Source organism: Lynx canadensis, chromosome B3 (genome assembly GCF_007474595.2).
Source record: "Lynx canadensis isolate LIC74 chromosome B3, mLynCan4.pri.v2, whole genome shotgun sequence".
Lineage (NCBI taxonomy): Eukaryota > Metazoa > Chordata > Mammalia > Carnivora > Felidae > Lynx > Lynx canadensis.
The window spans coordinates 97,853,976-97,868,034 of NC_044308.2; the positions used below are offsets into that span (position 1 = coordinate 97,853,976).

A 14,059-nucleotide genomic window follows, 5' to 3' on the forward strand; every position below is an offset into this window, starting at 1 on the left:
GTCTGAACAGGTTATCTAAAATAACAACTTGGTATCCTAAAGGAGATGTACAAAATACTTACGCAGAAAGATGCCTAGCTTCTAAAAAGTAATTTAAAATGTGGAAGGGGGTGCCGGGATGGCTCAGTGGGCAAAACGTCCGATTCCTGATTTCAGCTCAGGTCATGGTCTCAAGGTTTGTGAGACTGAGCCTCACACTGGGCTCTGAGACAGCCGGAGCCTGCTTGGGATTCCCTCTCTCTCTGCCCTCCCCTGCTCACACACTCCCTCTCAAAGTAAATAAGTAAACTTCAAAAACTTTTTTAAAAAATGTTGCAGAAGAAAATTTTACTAAGCAAGATATTTTGAAATTACAAATGAAAAAGGGAACTAATCTGAAAGTAGACAAAAGTCCTAGATGTTAGCTGGAGTCAATGAAGATCAGTAGCTATGACATAGAGAAATGAGGATGTATGGTACCCTGAAAATATCTATCTCTCCACATGCTGACTTGGGTAACAGTCCTAAAGATCAAGTTAAAGTGCAAAAGGAACGTGGAGTAGAAAAAGAAACATACACTCACGAATTGTGATGCCTGTCTAAAGGCAGCAGATATTCTTTTGTAACTAAGTAGTAGTGCTTTAAAGGCTTCAAGGAATAAATAATGAGAAACCACCCGTATCTCATCAGTGAAACTATAACCCTTAGATTAAATATAGAATATACTCACTTTTAATTAATGCACAACAATAATAACAAATAGAAATATGGAATGCAAAGACAAGCCACAGGAGAGAAGATATTTAAAATGGCAAAAGACTTCAATAAAACTACAATAGTTATCTAGAAGGCCAATAAACATATACTCAAGCTCATTAATAATCAAGGAAATATAAATTAAAAACACCAGATACCATTATAAATATACCAGATGACCATTAATTTAAAAGTCTGAAAATATGCATAAAGAGCAACATAAACACTCATGCATTCTCTTAAGAGTGTAAACTGTACAACCCACTTTGGAAAACTGCTTGGCATTATCTATTACATTTGAAAATATGCACATCTTATAACCAAGCAATTTCATCTTTTAGTATATACTCTAGAGAAATAAGATGCATGCACATATGTACCAAGAGATATGTACAAGAATGTACATATCAAGTGTTATCAGCAATAGCAAAACACTGTTCATCAGCTAGGAAAGGATAAATAAATTTGCAATTTATTCAAACAATGGAAGAAAAACTAGAAAAACATACAATATCAATAAATTTTACAAATATTACTTTAAGAGAAGATACAAGACACAAAATAATATATATAATATGAACTAATTTATATCAAGTTCAGAAACAGGCTATATATATTTTTAGTGATATATATATATATATATATATATATGGTTAAACTGTAAAGAAAAGCATGTAAGTAAGTGCCATTCAAGTCGGCATTGTGGTTTACCTCTGGTGTGTTTATACATTCATTTATTATATAACATGTTTATATTTTACATTTTTCTATATGTAATATAATTTACTAAGTTTAATAAGTTTATACTTTATTTATTAGAACCTTTAACAATTCAATATATTTTTATGTTTACTGATCTTTAAAAAGAGTTCAAGTTTTACTGTAATTCTTTTTATATGTTGCTTGGGTTCTAGCTATGAGAGGAAGAATACTATACTGTATGGAAAAAAGAAGTGCTTTTCTTAATAAGTTAAAATGATGGAAATTTAGACCAATGTTTTGCATTTTACTAATTAACGTAAGAGGCAAATCACTGTTATTGTGTGCCTTCAAAAATTAATGAAAAAGTAATCTCTATATTAGTACTTTGAAATTCTATATTACAAAATGACAGATAAAGACATATTTTCCTCTCTCTACCACTTGGAAATGATATGAAGACAAGAAACATAGGGTTTTATCCATGGAAAAGAAGGTAGACATTTAAGGTACTTTATTTTTATGAATAGAAAGTATGAAAAATAATATGACCAGATTAAAACTAGTTCTTAAGCCTCATAAATGCAAGTACTTTCGGTTCAGGAAGACTTCATCTTACCTTTAATAATTCAAAATAGTGCCAACAATGATATACAGGCACCAGCATAAGGCGTGGAAGGACATAACGAACTGCCTCTTTAAAACCATCAGCAATGGACTGTAAAGTAAAAAGATGTAACAGTATATCTCTGGTATCAAGAATGTAAAACAGCAGTGCCTAACACAAGTAACTTTTTATTTAAAGTTTATTTGTTTTGAGAGAGAGAGAGAGAGAGAGCGCGTGTGCAAGTGGGGACGGGGCAGAGAGAGAGAGGGAGAGTTCCAAACAGATCCATGTGGTCAGCGCAGAGCCCAACATGGGGCTCAAACTCAGGAACCATGAGATCATGACCTGAGCTGAAGTCAGATGCTTAACCGAATGAGCCACCAAGGTGCCCCTTAACACAAAAAACTTTTAAAGATATAAGATAACAAACTTAACCAAAACAATAATGGAAATCATGTTCTATATGGAAAGAGAAGCGCTATAAAATCAAGGGTTTTTCCTCCTTTAAGTTATTAGATATATACATTTCTTCATCTCTTATACAGCCAAAATAACTTTCACAATAGTCCTATACAACTTTTTTTCAAAAGTTTTGGCTTTCCCATACCCTAAAAGATTTTTGAAAGCTATGTATCCTCTTGCACATTTTTGTATCATCATTTGAAATATTTTAAGTGATTACAAAGGATGTATTTTTTGGAATGTTGCATACTGTAAACGTGATTTAAATATGTTTCACCAAACAATGATTAAATAAACTTCAAATTTAGCTTATTTTATAAAGACATCTCTCATATAACAACATTGACAAAGCCGATCTTCATTGTCAAAATAAACAGCTAGATCAGACAATGTCTTCAAAAAGTCTTGGCTGCATTCTTAAGTTCAAATACACGTTAATGTCACAGTCTGAAGTACAGAAACCATCTGAAAGAATCTATAACTGCTTCTAACATAGTGCATCCAGGTATGAGAACATCACAAGCCTTCCCTCTCCATTATTTCAATGTCCAATGAAAGATGAGGTACTCTTCGGGGTGCCTGGGTGGCTCAGTCGGTTAAGTGTCCAACATCGGCTCAGGTCATGCTCTCGCAGTTTGTGAGTTCGAGCCCCGCGTTGGGATCTGCTGACAGCTCAGACTCTGGAGTGTGTTTCAAATTCTGTGTCTCCCTCTCTCTCTGCCCCTCTCCCTGCTCATGCTCTGTCTCTCTCTCTCTCTCAAAAATAAATAAACATTGAAAACTTAAAAACAAAAAGATGAGGTACTTTTCTTTTAGGAAGTTAATATTCACCCTTGTAACAAACATCTTACTTCTTAATCCTCGGATAGTTAGATACAACAAGACAGAGATATGACATGACATTTTAGCTACTGAGAATTTTTAACACAATTAAACCCACCTCCTGCTATTTGAAACCCTTTTGCTTTGTACTCAGTGAATTCTCCTTCAAAAGCAAAAGTTTTGTGTTCTCCCTGGCTGGGACCCTGCAGGTTTTTATACTTTGGATCAATGAATAATGGGAAATTAAATATTGCTGGCAAGGGTAATGTGTAAGGAAAGTTGGAAGAGAAAATGCAAAAACACAAACAAGGTAGCAGGTAGGCTAGAAACTGATTCCCTGAAAGCTGTCTGTGCCCTTATATCACCTGAAAAATCTTAGTGAATAGCTAGGGTTAGGTATATCCCAGTTTTGAAAACTAATCGTCCACAGAATAAATGATTTTTTAAAATTTAGAAGGGATTTAAAAGTCACTCATATTGGGGCGCCTGGGTGGCGCAGTCGGTTAAGTGTCCGACTTCAGCCAGGTCACGATCTCGCGGTCCAGGAGTTCGAGCCCCGCATCGGGCTCTGGGCTGATGGCTCAGAGCCTGGAGCCTGTTTCCGATTCTGTGTCTCCCTCTCTCTCTGCCCCTCCCCCGTTCATGCTCTGTCTCTCTCTGTCCCAAAAATAAATAAACGTTGAAAAAAAATTTAAAAAAAATAAATAAAAAAAAAATAAAAGTCACTCATATTGATTTTAAATGTCATTAAGGTTGACTTAAACTAGTATTTCTCCTCATTAGATAAATATAGAAAACAGCAATAAAGGAGGAAAAAATCTCATATGATGCTTTTGAAAGTATCCTCATAGGCAAGGGGTGCCTGGGTGGTTCAGTTGGTTAAGTGTCTGACTCTTGACTTTGGCTCAAGTCATGATCTCACAGTTCGTGAGATCGAGCTCCATCTAGGGCTCTGTGCTGAAAGCGTGGAGCCTGCTTGGGATTCTCTCTCTTTCTGCTCCTTCCCTACTCACTCTCTCGAAAAATAAAAATAAACTTTACAAAAAAAAAAAAAAAGTGAAAATATCCTCATAGACAAACACTGCCATAATTCTCATAAATTGTTCACTGAAGTTAAATTATAATTTGTTCAATGGACTTGTTAACATAAGATGCACAGTCAACTTACTTTCCTAAAGATTAATTTCTTTCACCATTCAATTAATGAAAGTGATGTCAATCACTCGATATATTTTCATATATTTTATATATAATGCTTTAACTGGAACCAAGATGAAACTTAAAATTAAGTCTACAAAGATCATCTATATTGTTAATTAGCACTGAAATGGCTACTAAAGCATATTCTCAAGTGCTAATGCAATGTATATTTATAGTGTAAGAACCATAAATCACACAAGCAAATGTCTGACTATTTAACATGTGCCAAATGTGCTTAGTGTATTCCCATTTGGTTTTTACAGTTTAAAACCATAAGAGATATACATTATGATCATTTCACAAATGAGCAAACAAAGTCTCAGAGATTAAGTGACTTGCTCAAGATAACACAATTACTGACTGGCCCAAAGCCAGAAGTTCTAACTCCAGAGCTCACGTTCTTAAAGTGTGCTATACATCTTCTAAACAAGTTTTTTTGTTTTCTGTTTTTCTTAACGAAGCATTACCTTCTTCACTTTACACTGAATGAGTCTTTTTAAAGTTAATACAATACAAGTGAGTTTGGCCTGTAAAGGGTTTAATCTAAGTCTTTGAATTTCATTTAATATCTGCAGCAATAGCTTAAATAACTGGGTCCTAAACATTCAAATCGCACAGTAAGAACTCCTAATAAAATAGGAATGAAACAAGAAATGCAAAGATCTTACAGGCAGACTGTCCCATTTACATAATGTTTACTTTATGGCTTATATGAATATAGAATATTTAGCTTAAGAAAACTATTCCTTCATTGAAGTAAATTTTGAGAATTAGGTGTCATTTTTATTTCAAGTTGACAAATTACTCAGTGTAGAGTAGAAGTAGGAGACAATAAAGGGAATTCACACTGATGAAGGCAGAGGGATGGTAAGTTCAGTTTTGAACACATTATATTTGAATTGCTTGTGAGACATCCAAGTGAATTAGCTCAAAGGGCAGCTGGTTATATGAAAGTGTACAGCTGCACGCGCGCGCGCGCGCGCGCACACACACACACACACACACACACACTGCTCCAAAGAGAGCAGTTTGAAAATAAAGATAGGAAGTCATTAGCATATAGGCAACAGCTGAAGCAAAATGTACAGATAAACTTACCCAAGGAAAGCACAGAGGGGCAGAAAAGCAGGGGCTGATAACACAAATTGGAAAACATCTACAATTAAGGAGACTAAGAAGAAATCAACGAAGTAAGATAAAAATAAGGACAAAGTATCAAGGGAGCCAAAAGAACAAGGAGGGGACTAACAAATACTACAGGCATAAATATGAAATAAAAATATCCACTGGACTTGGATATTGTATGGATATTACATGAGGATATTCTCCACTCTTTATGATTTCTGTTCTAGGGAATTCTCTACTCTTTATGATTTCTTATTCCTGTGGGGAGTAAGATCCTGAAATAGCTCTGCATATTAATCTCTATATCCCAGACCTAGAATGTGCCATATTCTTGTAGCAATCAGAATGTATAATAATATTCTAGAAAAGATTTCTACATTAAGGACAGACTGAAAGAACTCAAGACAAAAATAGAAGACAATCTAAAATAAGCTAACAGTGAACATATTTTGAAGTACTTGCAAATTATTTCCTTATGTGCTTTATGAAAAGATTCTAGAACTGCAAATATTTGAAGGATAAGATGGTGAAATATTTCTTTAGTTGCTTTATAAAAAAAATAACATTCAATTTAAGTTTACCTGAAAGTGTAGAGCCACTGCAGGTCTGGCCATCAACTTACTGAAATGTTCATTAAATTTTGGAGACAGAATATCCTGTGATAATGTTTCATAAGGATCAAATGCTTGCTCCTATTTTGTTTAAAAAGGAGAGCGTGTTAGGTTTAAAAGAACATCTTTTCTACTAATACGGCACAGATTACTTAATGGCAAATTTTTATCAAGTCTTCAACTAACTTTCAGAACTTTTTGCTTTCTACTTTTAAGGGGCAAACAATAACCAGGAAATTTTTTTAAATGTAAGTAATGATCTTGAGTGATAGATGCTGAGGTCTTAAAATAGGTGACTGAATCTGTGGTCAGAAGTTATCAAACTTAGTGCTTATGCACATTTATCCCCAGTAAATAGAGAGGATTTATTAGTAAAAGAAGGTTGGGATTTGAAATTTCAGTTAGGCTTACCTAGATTGAAATGAATTTATACTTAGGATACTTCCAAGGAAGCAAAATGTACCACTGTTTTATCCACTCCACACTTTTCAAAATTAGAAAAAGAAAGCAAAGACTAATATATAGTAAAATAACACAGCAGAAACTCCCCATATGTTGTACAATGTTTATATTTAAATACATTACTATTATTTGATAATAATCAGTATCCTCAAAGTATAGAACTCAGAGATTTGTTTCATTTTTCTATTTTAAAAATATAGTATGTTTTTCAGAAAATAACAAATATTGGCGAGGATGCATAGAAACTGAAATCCGCATCCACTACTAGTGGGAATATAAAATGGTGTATGTAGCCCCTGTGGAAAACAGCAAGTTCCTCAAAAAGCTAAACAAAAATTACCCTATGACCCAGCAATTCTACTACTGGATATGTACCCAAAAGAACTGAAAAAAGACTCAAACAGATACTTGTATGCCAATGTTCACTGCAGCAATATCCACTATAATCAAAAGATGGAAACACCAAAAGTGTCCATCATCAAATAAATGGATAAACAATACATGATATATACATACAATGGAATATTATTTAGTCATAGAAAGGGATGAGTTCTGATACATGTCATGATATGGCTGAACCCTGAAAACATTTTAAGTGAAATGAGCAGACACAAAAGAACAAATATTGTTATGATTCAGTATCTAGAATCAGCAAATTCACACAGACACAAAGTAGATTAGAGGTTACCAGGGCTCAGGAGGGAGGGAAGATATAGGGAACTACTGCTTAATGAGTTCAGAGTTTCAGTTTGGGCTAATAAAAAAGTTTCGGAAAAAGATAGTGGTAATGGTCGTATAATATTGTGAATTTGATTAATGCCACTGAATTGTACACTTAAAAACGGTTAAAATGGCAAATTTTATGTTATATATATTTTTTTACTACAGTAAAAAACAAAATAAAAATTAGAAAATACATGTTTTTGAATCATGATATCTTTAAGAGAACAGCAAGCAACCAGACTACAGATTAATATGCTAAGATATTATAATATAAAAACTTTCTAATAAGAACCAAGACTGAATATTTGGGTTAGGTATTAGTAACTGAATCTTTCTATACTATCAGTTTCATTATCTACAAAATGGATATAATAAAAGTAATGTATATTTTCAAAAATAGAGGCAGAGATTATAAAGTAAGAAAATATTTTTACATGAAAACTAAAGAAAGCACTTTTAAAATCCTGTTTTCCAAAAGCAATAAAAATGGCCAATGAGTATACAAAGATGTTCAACATGATTAGTTTAAAAATTAAAACAAATTGAAGAATGAGGCTCTTTTTTTTTCTCATTAGACTGACCAAAATGAATGGAATAACACCTGGACTTAGTGAAGATGTGGGGAAAAAAGAGCCACATATACTAGAACTTACCTGTAAGTAAATTTGGCAAAATGTTTCTAAGTTCTAAAAATTTCCTAATCTTTAGTAGTACAATTTCATTTCTAGGAATACATCCTAAAATAATTATTAGACGATGAAGACAATGTAGATACGTTTGTTACAGTACTGTTTACAATAACAAAAAATGGAAACAACTTACATGCTTATTAATAGTAAGGAATTAAAATATGTTATTGTGTCTCCATATAACATGTTACTAATTCAGACTTCAAAAACAGTATTGAAGGAAGGGTAGTGGGACTGGAGAAACAGGTGAAGGGGATGTGAGGCACAAACATCCAGTTATAATGGGAGCAAATCACAGAGATGAAAAAGTATAGCATAGGGAATATAGTCAATAATATTACAATAATGTTGTATGGTGACAGATGGTTAACTACACATATAGCAGTGAACACTGTGTAATGTATAGAATTGTTGAGTTTACACATAATCTAATGTAACATACGTCAACTAATCTTCAACTAATATATAAAAAAATTACGGGTAAGTCTATTAACATGGAAAATGTTCATGATGTATTGAGAACAGCAGATTTTATAATAGTAACAGCCTATTTTTGTAAATAAATGAGTTTGTATGTACATATAGAAAAACATTTTTAAGGATTAAGTAATGTATGTTGTAAGGATAAGTTATCTCTGGGTGTTGCAAAATGGAGTGATTTTCATTTTATTTGCCTTTATTTTCCTGAATATTTTTACAATGAACTACATTACTTTTATAATCATTTAAAAGACAAAATGATTTTCACTTTGGGGAAAAAAAAATTGAAACATAAACTTCCTTTTCAATTTTTGGAAATTAAGACCAAGATCTACAAAAGCTAAATAGCTATGGTCAATAAAATTTATTTTCTTTCACCTTTAATGCACGTGCCATTAAAAAAAATCCTAAATGCTACTACTCAACCAACTTTCACTATAAATAGCATCATAAATACACTATAAAAAGTGTCACTAAAAATATAGACAATTTAGTTTGCTACTGGCTAAACCTTAAGTATTGTTTTACAGTAGTCAGCAATATCCTCTAATTTTCACAAAGAATATCTTACTGAATTTCTTAATACACCATTTAGGACTTTAATGAGAATTATCAAGTAGTTTTGTAAACTTACTTCTGCCAAATCTTCAAAACAGCTGCCAGCTAATGGATGAGGGCTGCTTTCATCAGTCATTTCAACTGTGTCTTCAATAAGACCTAGAAGTTTCACGGTCAATTCATGTATATCTGAAATGTTACTGAAAATCCTTTCAATATCCTGAAAAAAAGAAAAAGGTTAAGATATATGAGGTTGAAATTCTGTTTAAAAATTATAAAATATAAGTACTATAAGTGTTAAGGGTGTATTTTCACTCAATGCATACTTATATATTACAAGACATGATATATTCTATAACAAAGCAAAAGTTAATCATGAACACAAAAGTGAAAATAAAAAACTTCTTGGATTACACATAGTAAATTCACTGTAAAATACAGACTGTAGATAGTTTTGTTTAATAATTCTGAAACTCATACTGTGGATGAATCTATGCATTCATAAAGAATCCTGGCATTTGAGTATTTTAAAATTGGTTAAGAGGCTAAAAATCTTGATTAAAGTCTTATAGAGCTGGTTAATGACAAAAGCTGGGATCAAAATGAAGGTCTGATTCCTAACCCAGATACAACCCAGTTTCACAATTTGCGATCAGCCTATCTCCTGAATTTGAGGAGGAATTAAAGACTTCATTCAAGCTTTCAAGTGTGAATTACATCAGGATTAAGAAATGTTAAGTCCTTTGGACACAGACCCTATACTGACTGTGCAGGTTATGGCCAACTATCATTCACTCTTCCATCTTTTTTTTTTTTTTAAGATTTTATTTTTAAGTAATCTCCACATCCAACGTGGGGTTCGAACTTAAAACGCCAAGATCAAGAAAGAGTCTCGTGCTCCACTAACTAAGCCAGCCAAGTGCCCCCCGCTCTTCCATCTCGTAATGGAAACATCACAGGCTATAGAACCTGACAGACCTCAGCATGGATCTTAGCTCCGCACTTGCTAGATAAATGACTCTGGATTAGGTCACTGAGTATGTTTCAGGCACTATTATAAGTACTTGACATGTAATCTCACAACAGCCTTATTAGATAGGTACTATCATTATCCTCATTTTTACAAATGAGGAAACCAGCTCAGAGCAGGTAAGTAATTTGCTCAGGATCACACAGCTGGTATACTAACATCTACCCTCATAAGGTTCTTAATAAGGTTCTTAGTAGGATTAAATAGATGATTTCTACAAACTGCTCCTGGCATATATTAGGTCCTCCACAAACTTGAGCTTTTTGAAGACACAGGGGTAGAGCCCAAAGGAGTAAATTAAGACTAGTTTTAAGTCATTCATTCTTTTAATATTAATCCTCCTCAAATATTTGCTGAGTACTATGCTCTGATCTCAGGTGGTCTTTATCTCAAAAGTTTAGTATTTTGAGATTAAAAAAAATACGGTGGAAAAATACAGTAAATATAGATAATTTATATCTAAATGCTAAAAAAGGTACAGTAGATCTAGAAAAAGAGAAAAAGGGACTGTCTCTTTCTCTTGAGCTTTCAGTATAATAGAAATTTTCTATCAAATCAGCACTAACTCAATAAAAAGAGATCCCATAAAAATTAATTCCTGAGGAATGAAAACTAATGGGACACAGAAAAGGCAAAGAAAATAATATTAGCTATCAGCATCTGTTAGGTTTTTATTCTTAAGTAGAACTCAATGACACTGTGGTATAAAAGAACTCAAATTCAAGTTCAGCCTCTGTAACTAACTTACCAAGTCATAACCATCCTGTGTCAATTTCTTTACCAGTAAGTTAGGGATGATAATACTCAGAGGAGTATTATAAGGGCACATAAAATAGGACAGTATTTTGAAAATTACAAAATGCTGATTACTTAAGTCCAGTGGGAGTTATTATATTATCAAACATTAAACTAAACATACGTACAAAAAAAAAAGGACAGATGTCAACTAAAAAACCTTAAATTATCACTGAAACTCATGATTTTGGAAAATAATCAAAGAGGCAAAATCACATCTTAGTCTTAAACACTCAGTCACTGCACATTCGTTCACATAATAGTCATTTGGGGGAGGAAATCAGGAGGTAGAAAAAGGCTGAGTATTTAAAGTGAAGGGCAGACACACAGACATCTAAGGAAAAATGAATCATGGGATAAAGGAAGGAAAGAAAAAAAAATCTTTAAAAAGACAGGATTTTAAGAGCCTTTTATGGTTTGGCTCCCACCCTAATTTTTTTTCCCCCTTCCCCTCCCCCATGGTCTTCTGTTAAGTTTCTCAGGATCCACATAAGAGTGAAAACATATGGCATGTCTGTCTTTCTCTGTATGACTTATTTCACTTAGCATAACACTCTCCAGTTCCATCTATGTTGCTACAAAAGGCCATATTTCATTCTTTCTCATTGCCAAGTAGTAAAACTGAGAATTAACTGCGGGTTGATGGGAAGTGGGAGGGAGGGGAAAGTGGGTGACGGGTATTGAGGAGGGTACCTGTTGGGATGAGCACTGGGTGTTGTATGGAAACCAATTTGACAATAAATTTCATATTAAAAAAAAAAGAGAGACAGGATTTGTCTAGCTGGATTCCTTAAGTTGACTTTAGAAGCTACACAAGTAAGAAAAAGATGACAAGGTTCCCATCCTATTCACACCACTCCTACCCCGTTTTCCAACAGCAGCTCTACTTGTGTTTATGTGGCATTCTGCATAAACTTTTTTCTTAAAAAGTTCCACTGTTGGGGCGCCTGGGGGGGCTCAGTCAGTTGGGTGTCCGACTTCAGCTCAGGTCATGATTTCGTGGTTCACGGGTTCGAGTGCCACGTCAGGCTCCGTGCTGACAGCTCAGAGCCTGGAGTCTGCTTTGTGGATTCTGTCTCCCTCTCTCTCTGCCCCTGCCCAGCTCATACTCTGTCTCTCTCTCTCTCAAAAATAAATAAAACATTAAAAAAATAATAATAATAAAAAAAGTTCCACGGTTGAAACTTTAAGCCTCTGCCTTAAAGTATTTACCAGAAGATATGAAAAAGTATTAAGTCTATCTTTTGTAGACCATACATCTTTTTCACTATCTTCAAATGAAGGACTATAAACCTCAAATAGCTCATAGCAGAAAAAGATTTCATTCCAGTGTAGTCTCCCTTTCTAATAAGGGTAGCTGTATGCACTTGTGTCTAACTATCATTGTCACTGGCCTTAACGTAGTATAACAATTCACATATTTTAAAAACAATAAATACCACATAAAAGAATATTGGTTTACATACTCATAAAGTATAAAAAGTTACTATTTATGATTTTAAGCTGCTATTTAACTTTTGGGGTACATAGTATTTCAAACAAAAAAGGTACTTACAGAAGGTTTAAATAGCTTCCTGTCAGAAAGGAAAGCTTCTCGAAACACTTTTATAATCATATTTAATTCCCGTAGATACTGCCTTTCTTCTGCAATTTCAGTTCTGACAAGGTCATAGTAGTTTAATTCACCTGAAGAACTCGGTTCATCTTCACAGAGAGAAACCAAACCTATGTCATCCTGATCAAACATGTCCATCAAAACCTGAGAAATATAAATCAGTAACGTATAAACTTGTTTTTCTCACTTTTATAAAATGGTCTCAAGGTACTTGGAATTAAAACATTATTAAACAATGAGTTTTGTGTTTTACAGGCTAATTTATATAAGAAAATTCAAATAAGAGAAATATGAAAAGTTGAAGGGAAAAAATGTTCAAATAAAACTGGATATGCAAAAGTAAATAAACATTTATGGAAAAAAAGATAAACCTAGTAGTGAAATATATGTGTGTGTGTATACATATATATGTGTGTATATACATACATACACACACATAAACACACATATATAAAAGCCAAAAAGAGCATACCTTTGAAGAACAACAATCTGAGCCAAAATCCCGGTTTCAACCACTTACTCACCTGTGATTACAGACAAGTTATTTATTCTTTTGAAAGCGGATTCCTTACATGTAAAATGTAACTGATGAAAAAATTCAGTGAGGTAATGTACATAAAATGCATACTATTATGTCTGGCAAATAGGTGTTCAAAATGGTAGTAGTTCCTTGTCCTATTGTAAGGAAAGCTGTATGCACTTGGAGAAAAATGAAAGGACACTATTGTAGAAGCACATGATAGAGCATAGTATGATGCTTTTCTAATGCATATTTACTATACCAGTAACTGGTACTAAGGAGTTAAGAAAGGTGCCTACACCAGTGCTATTAGATAGGACTGTCAGATTGGTTACGTACAGGAGAAGTGACCAAATAAAATATATTAAAAAAATGGGAGCCAGATTTCTCAGTGTCAGAGAAGGCAGTTACAAACATGAAAAAGGGGAAGCTAAAATGAACCCTGTGGTAGTAGTTTTGGATTGGAGAGATCTGTGAATTCATATAAAGACAGATAATGCTTTTTTGGTAGACACAAGGTAGTCCTTGAGTTACAAGCATAAGCCCAAGAGAGGGGCACCTTGGTGGCTTAGTTGGTTAAGTGTCTAACTCTTGATTTTGGCTCAGGTCATGATCTCATGGTTCGTGGGTTCAAGACCTGCATCGGGTTCTGTGCTGACAGTATGGAACCTACTTGGTATGCTCCCTCCCTTTCTCTCTGCCCCTACCTGGCTCCCGTTCTCTCTCTCAAAACAAGTAAGTAAACTTTAAAAAAAAAAAAAAAAAAAAGAAGCCTAAGCCTAAGAGAAGGGTAAAGCAGATTTCCAAAAATGTTCTACCTCAAAACTGTTCTACCACTCAAAAATAGGTAAATAAAATACTATCTTTTAAGCAGAGCTAAATTACACTTTATAGGTCCACCTCCGCCTAAATGTAGATTAGTGCTA

General features: G+C 33.8%; 1 protein-coding gene across 2 annotated transcripts in view; it reads right to left on the bottom strand.

The window, feature by feature from the left end:
• Window positions 1-14,059, bottom strand: part of SOS2 (SOS Ras/Rho guanine nucleotide exchange factor 2) — a 90,630-nt gene that overhangs the window by 45,825 nt on the left and 30,746 nt on the right. For both annotated transcript variants that reach the window (XM_030319050.2, XM_030319049.2), the window contains exons 5-8: window positions 12,554-12,757; window positions 9,250-9,393; window positions 6,232-6,342; window positions 2,054-2,152 (exon numbers count right to left, since the gene is read on the bottom strand). In XM_030319050.2, the coding sequence (XP_030174910.1) occupies window positions 2,054-2,152; window positions 6,232-6,342; window positions 9,250-9,393; window positions 12,554-12,757 (558 nt within the window). The remainder of the gene's footprint in view (window positions 1-2,053; window positions 2,153-6,231; window positions 6,343-9,249; window positions 9,394-12,553; window positions 12,758-14,059) is intronic.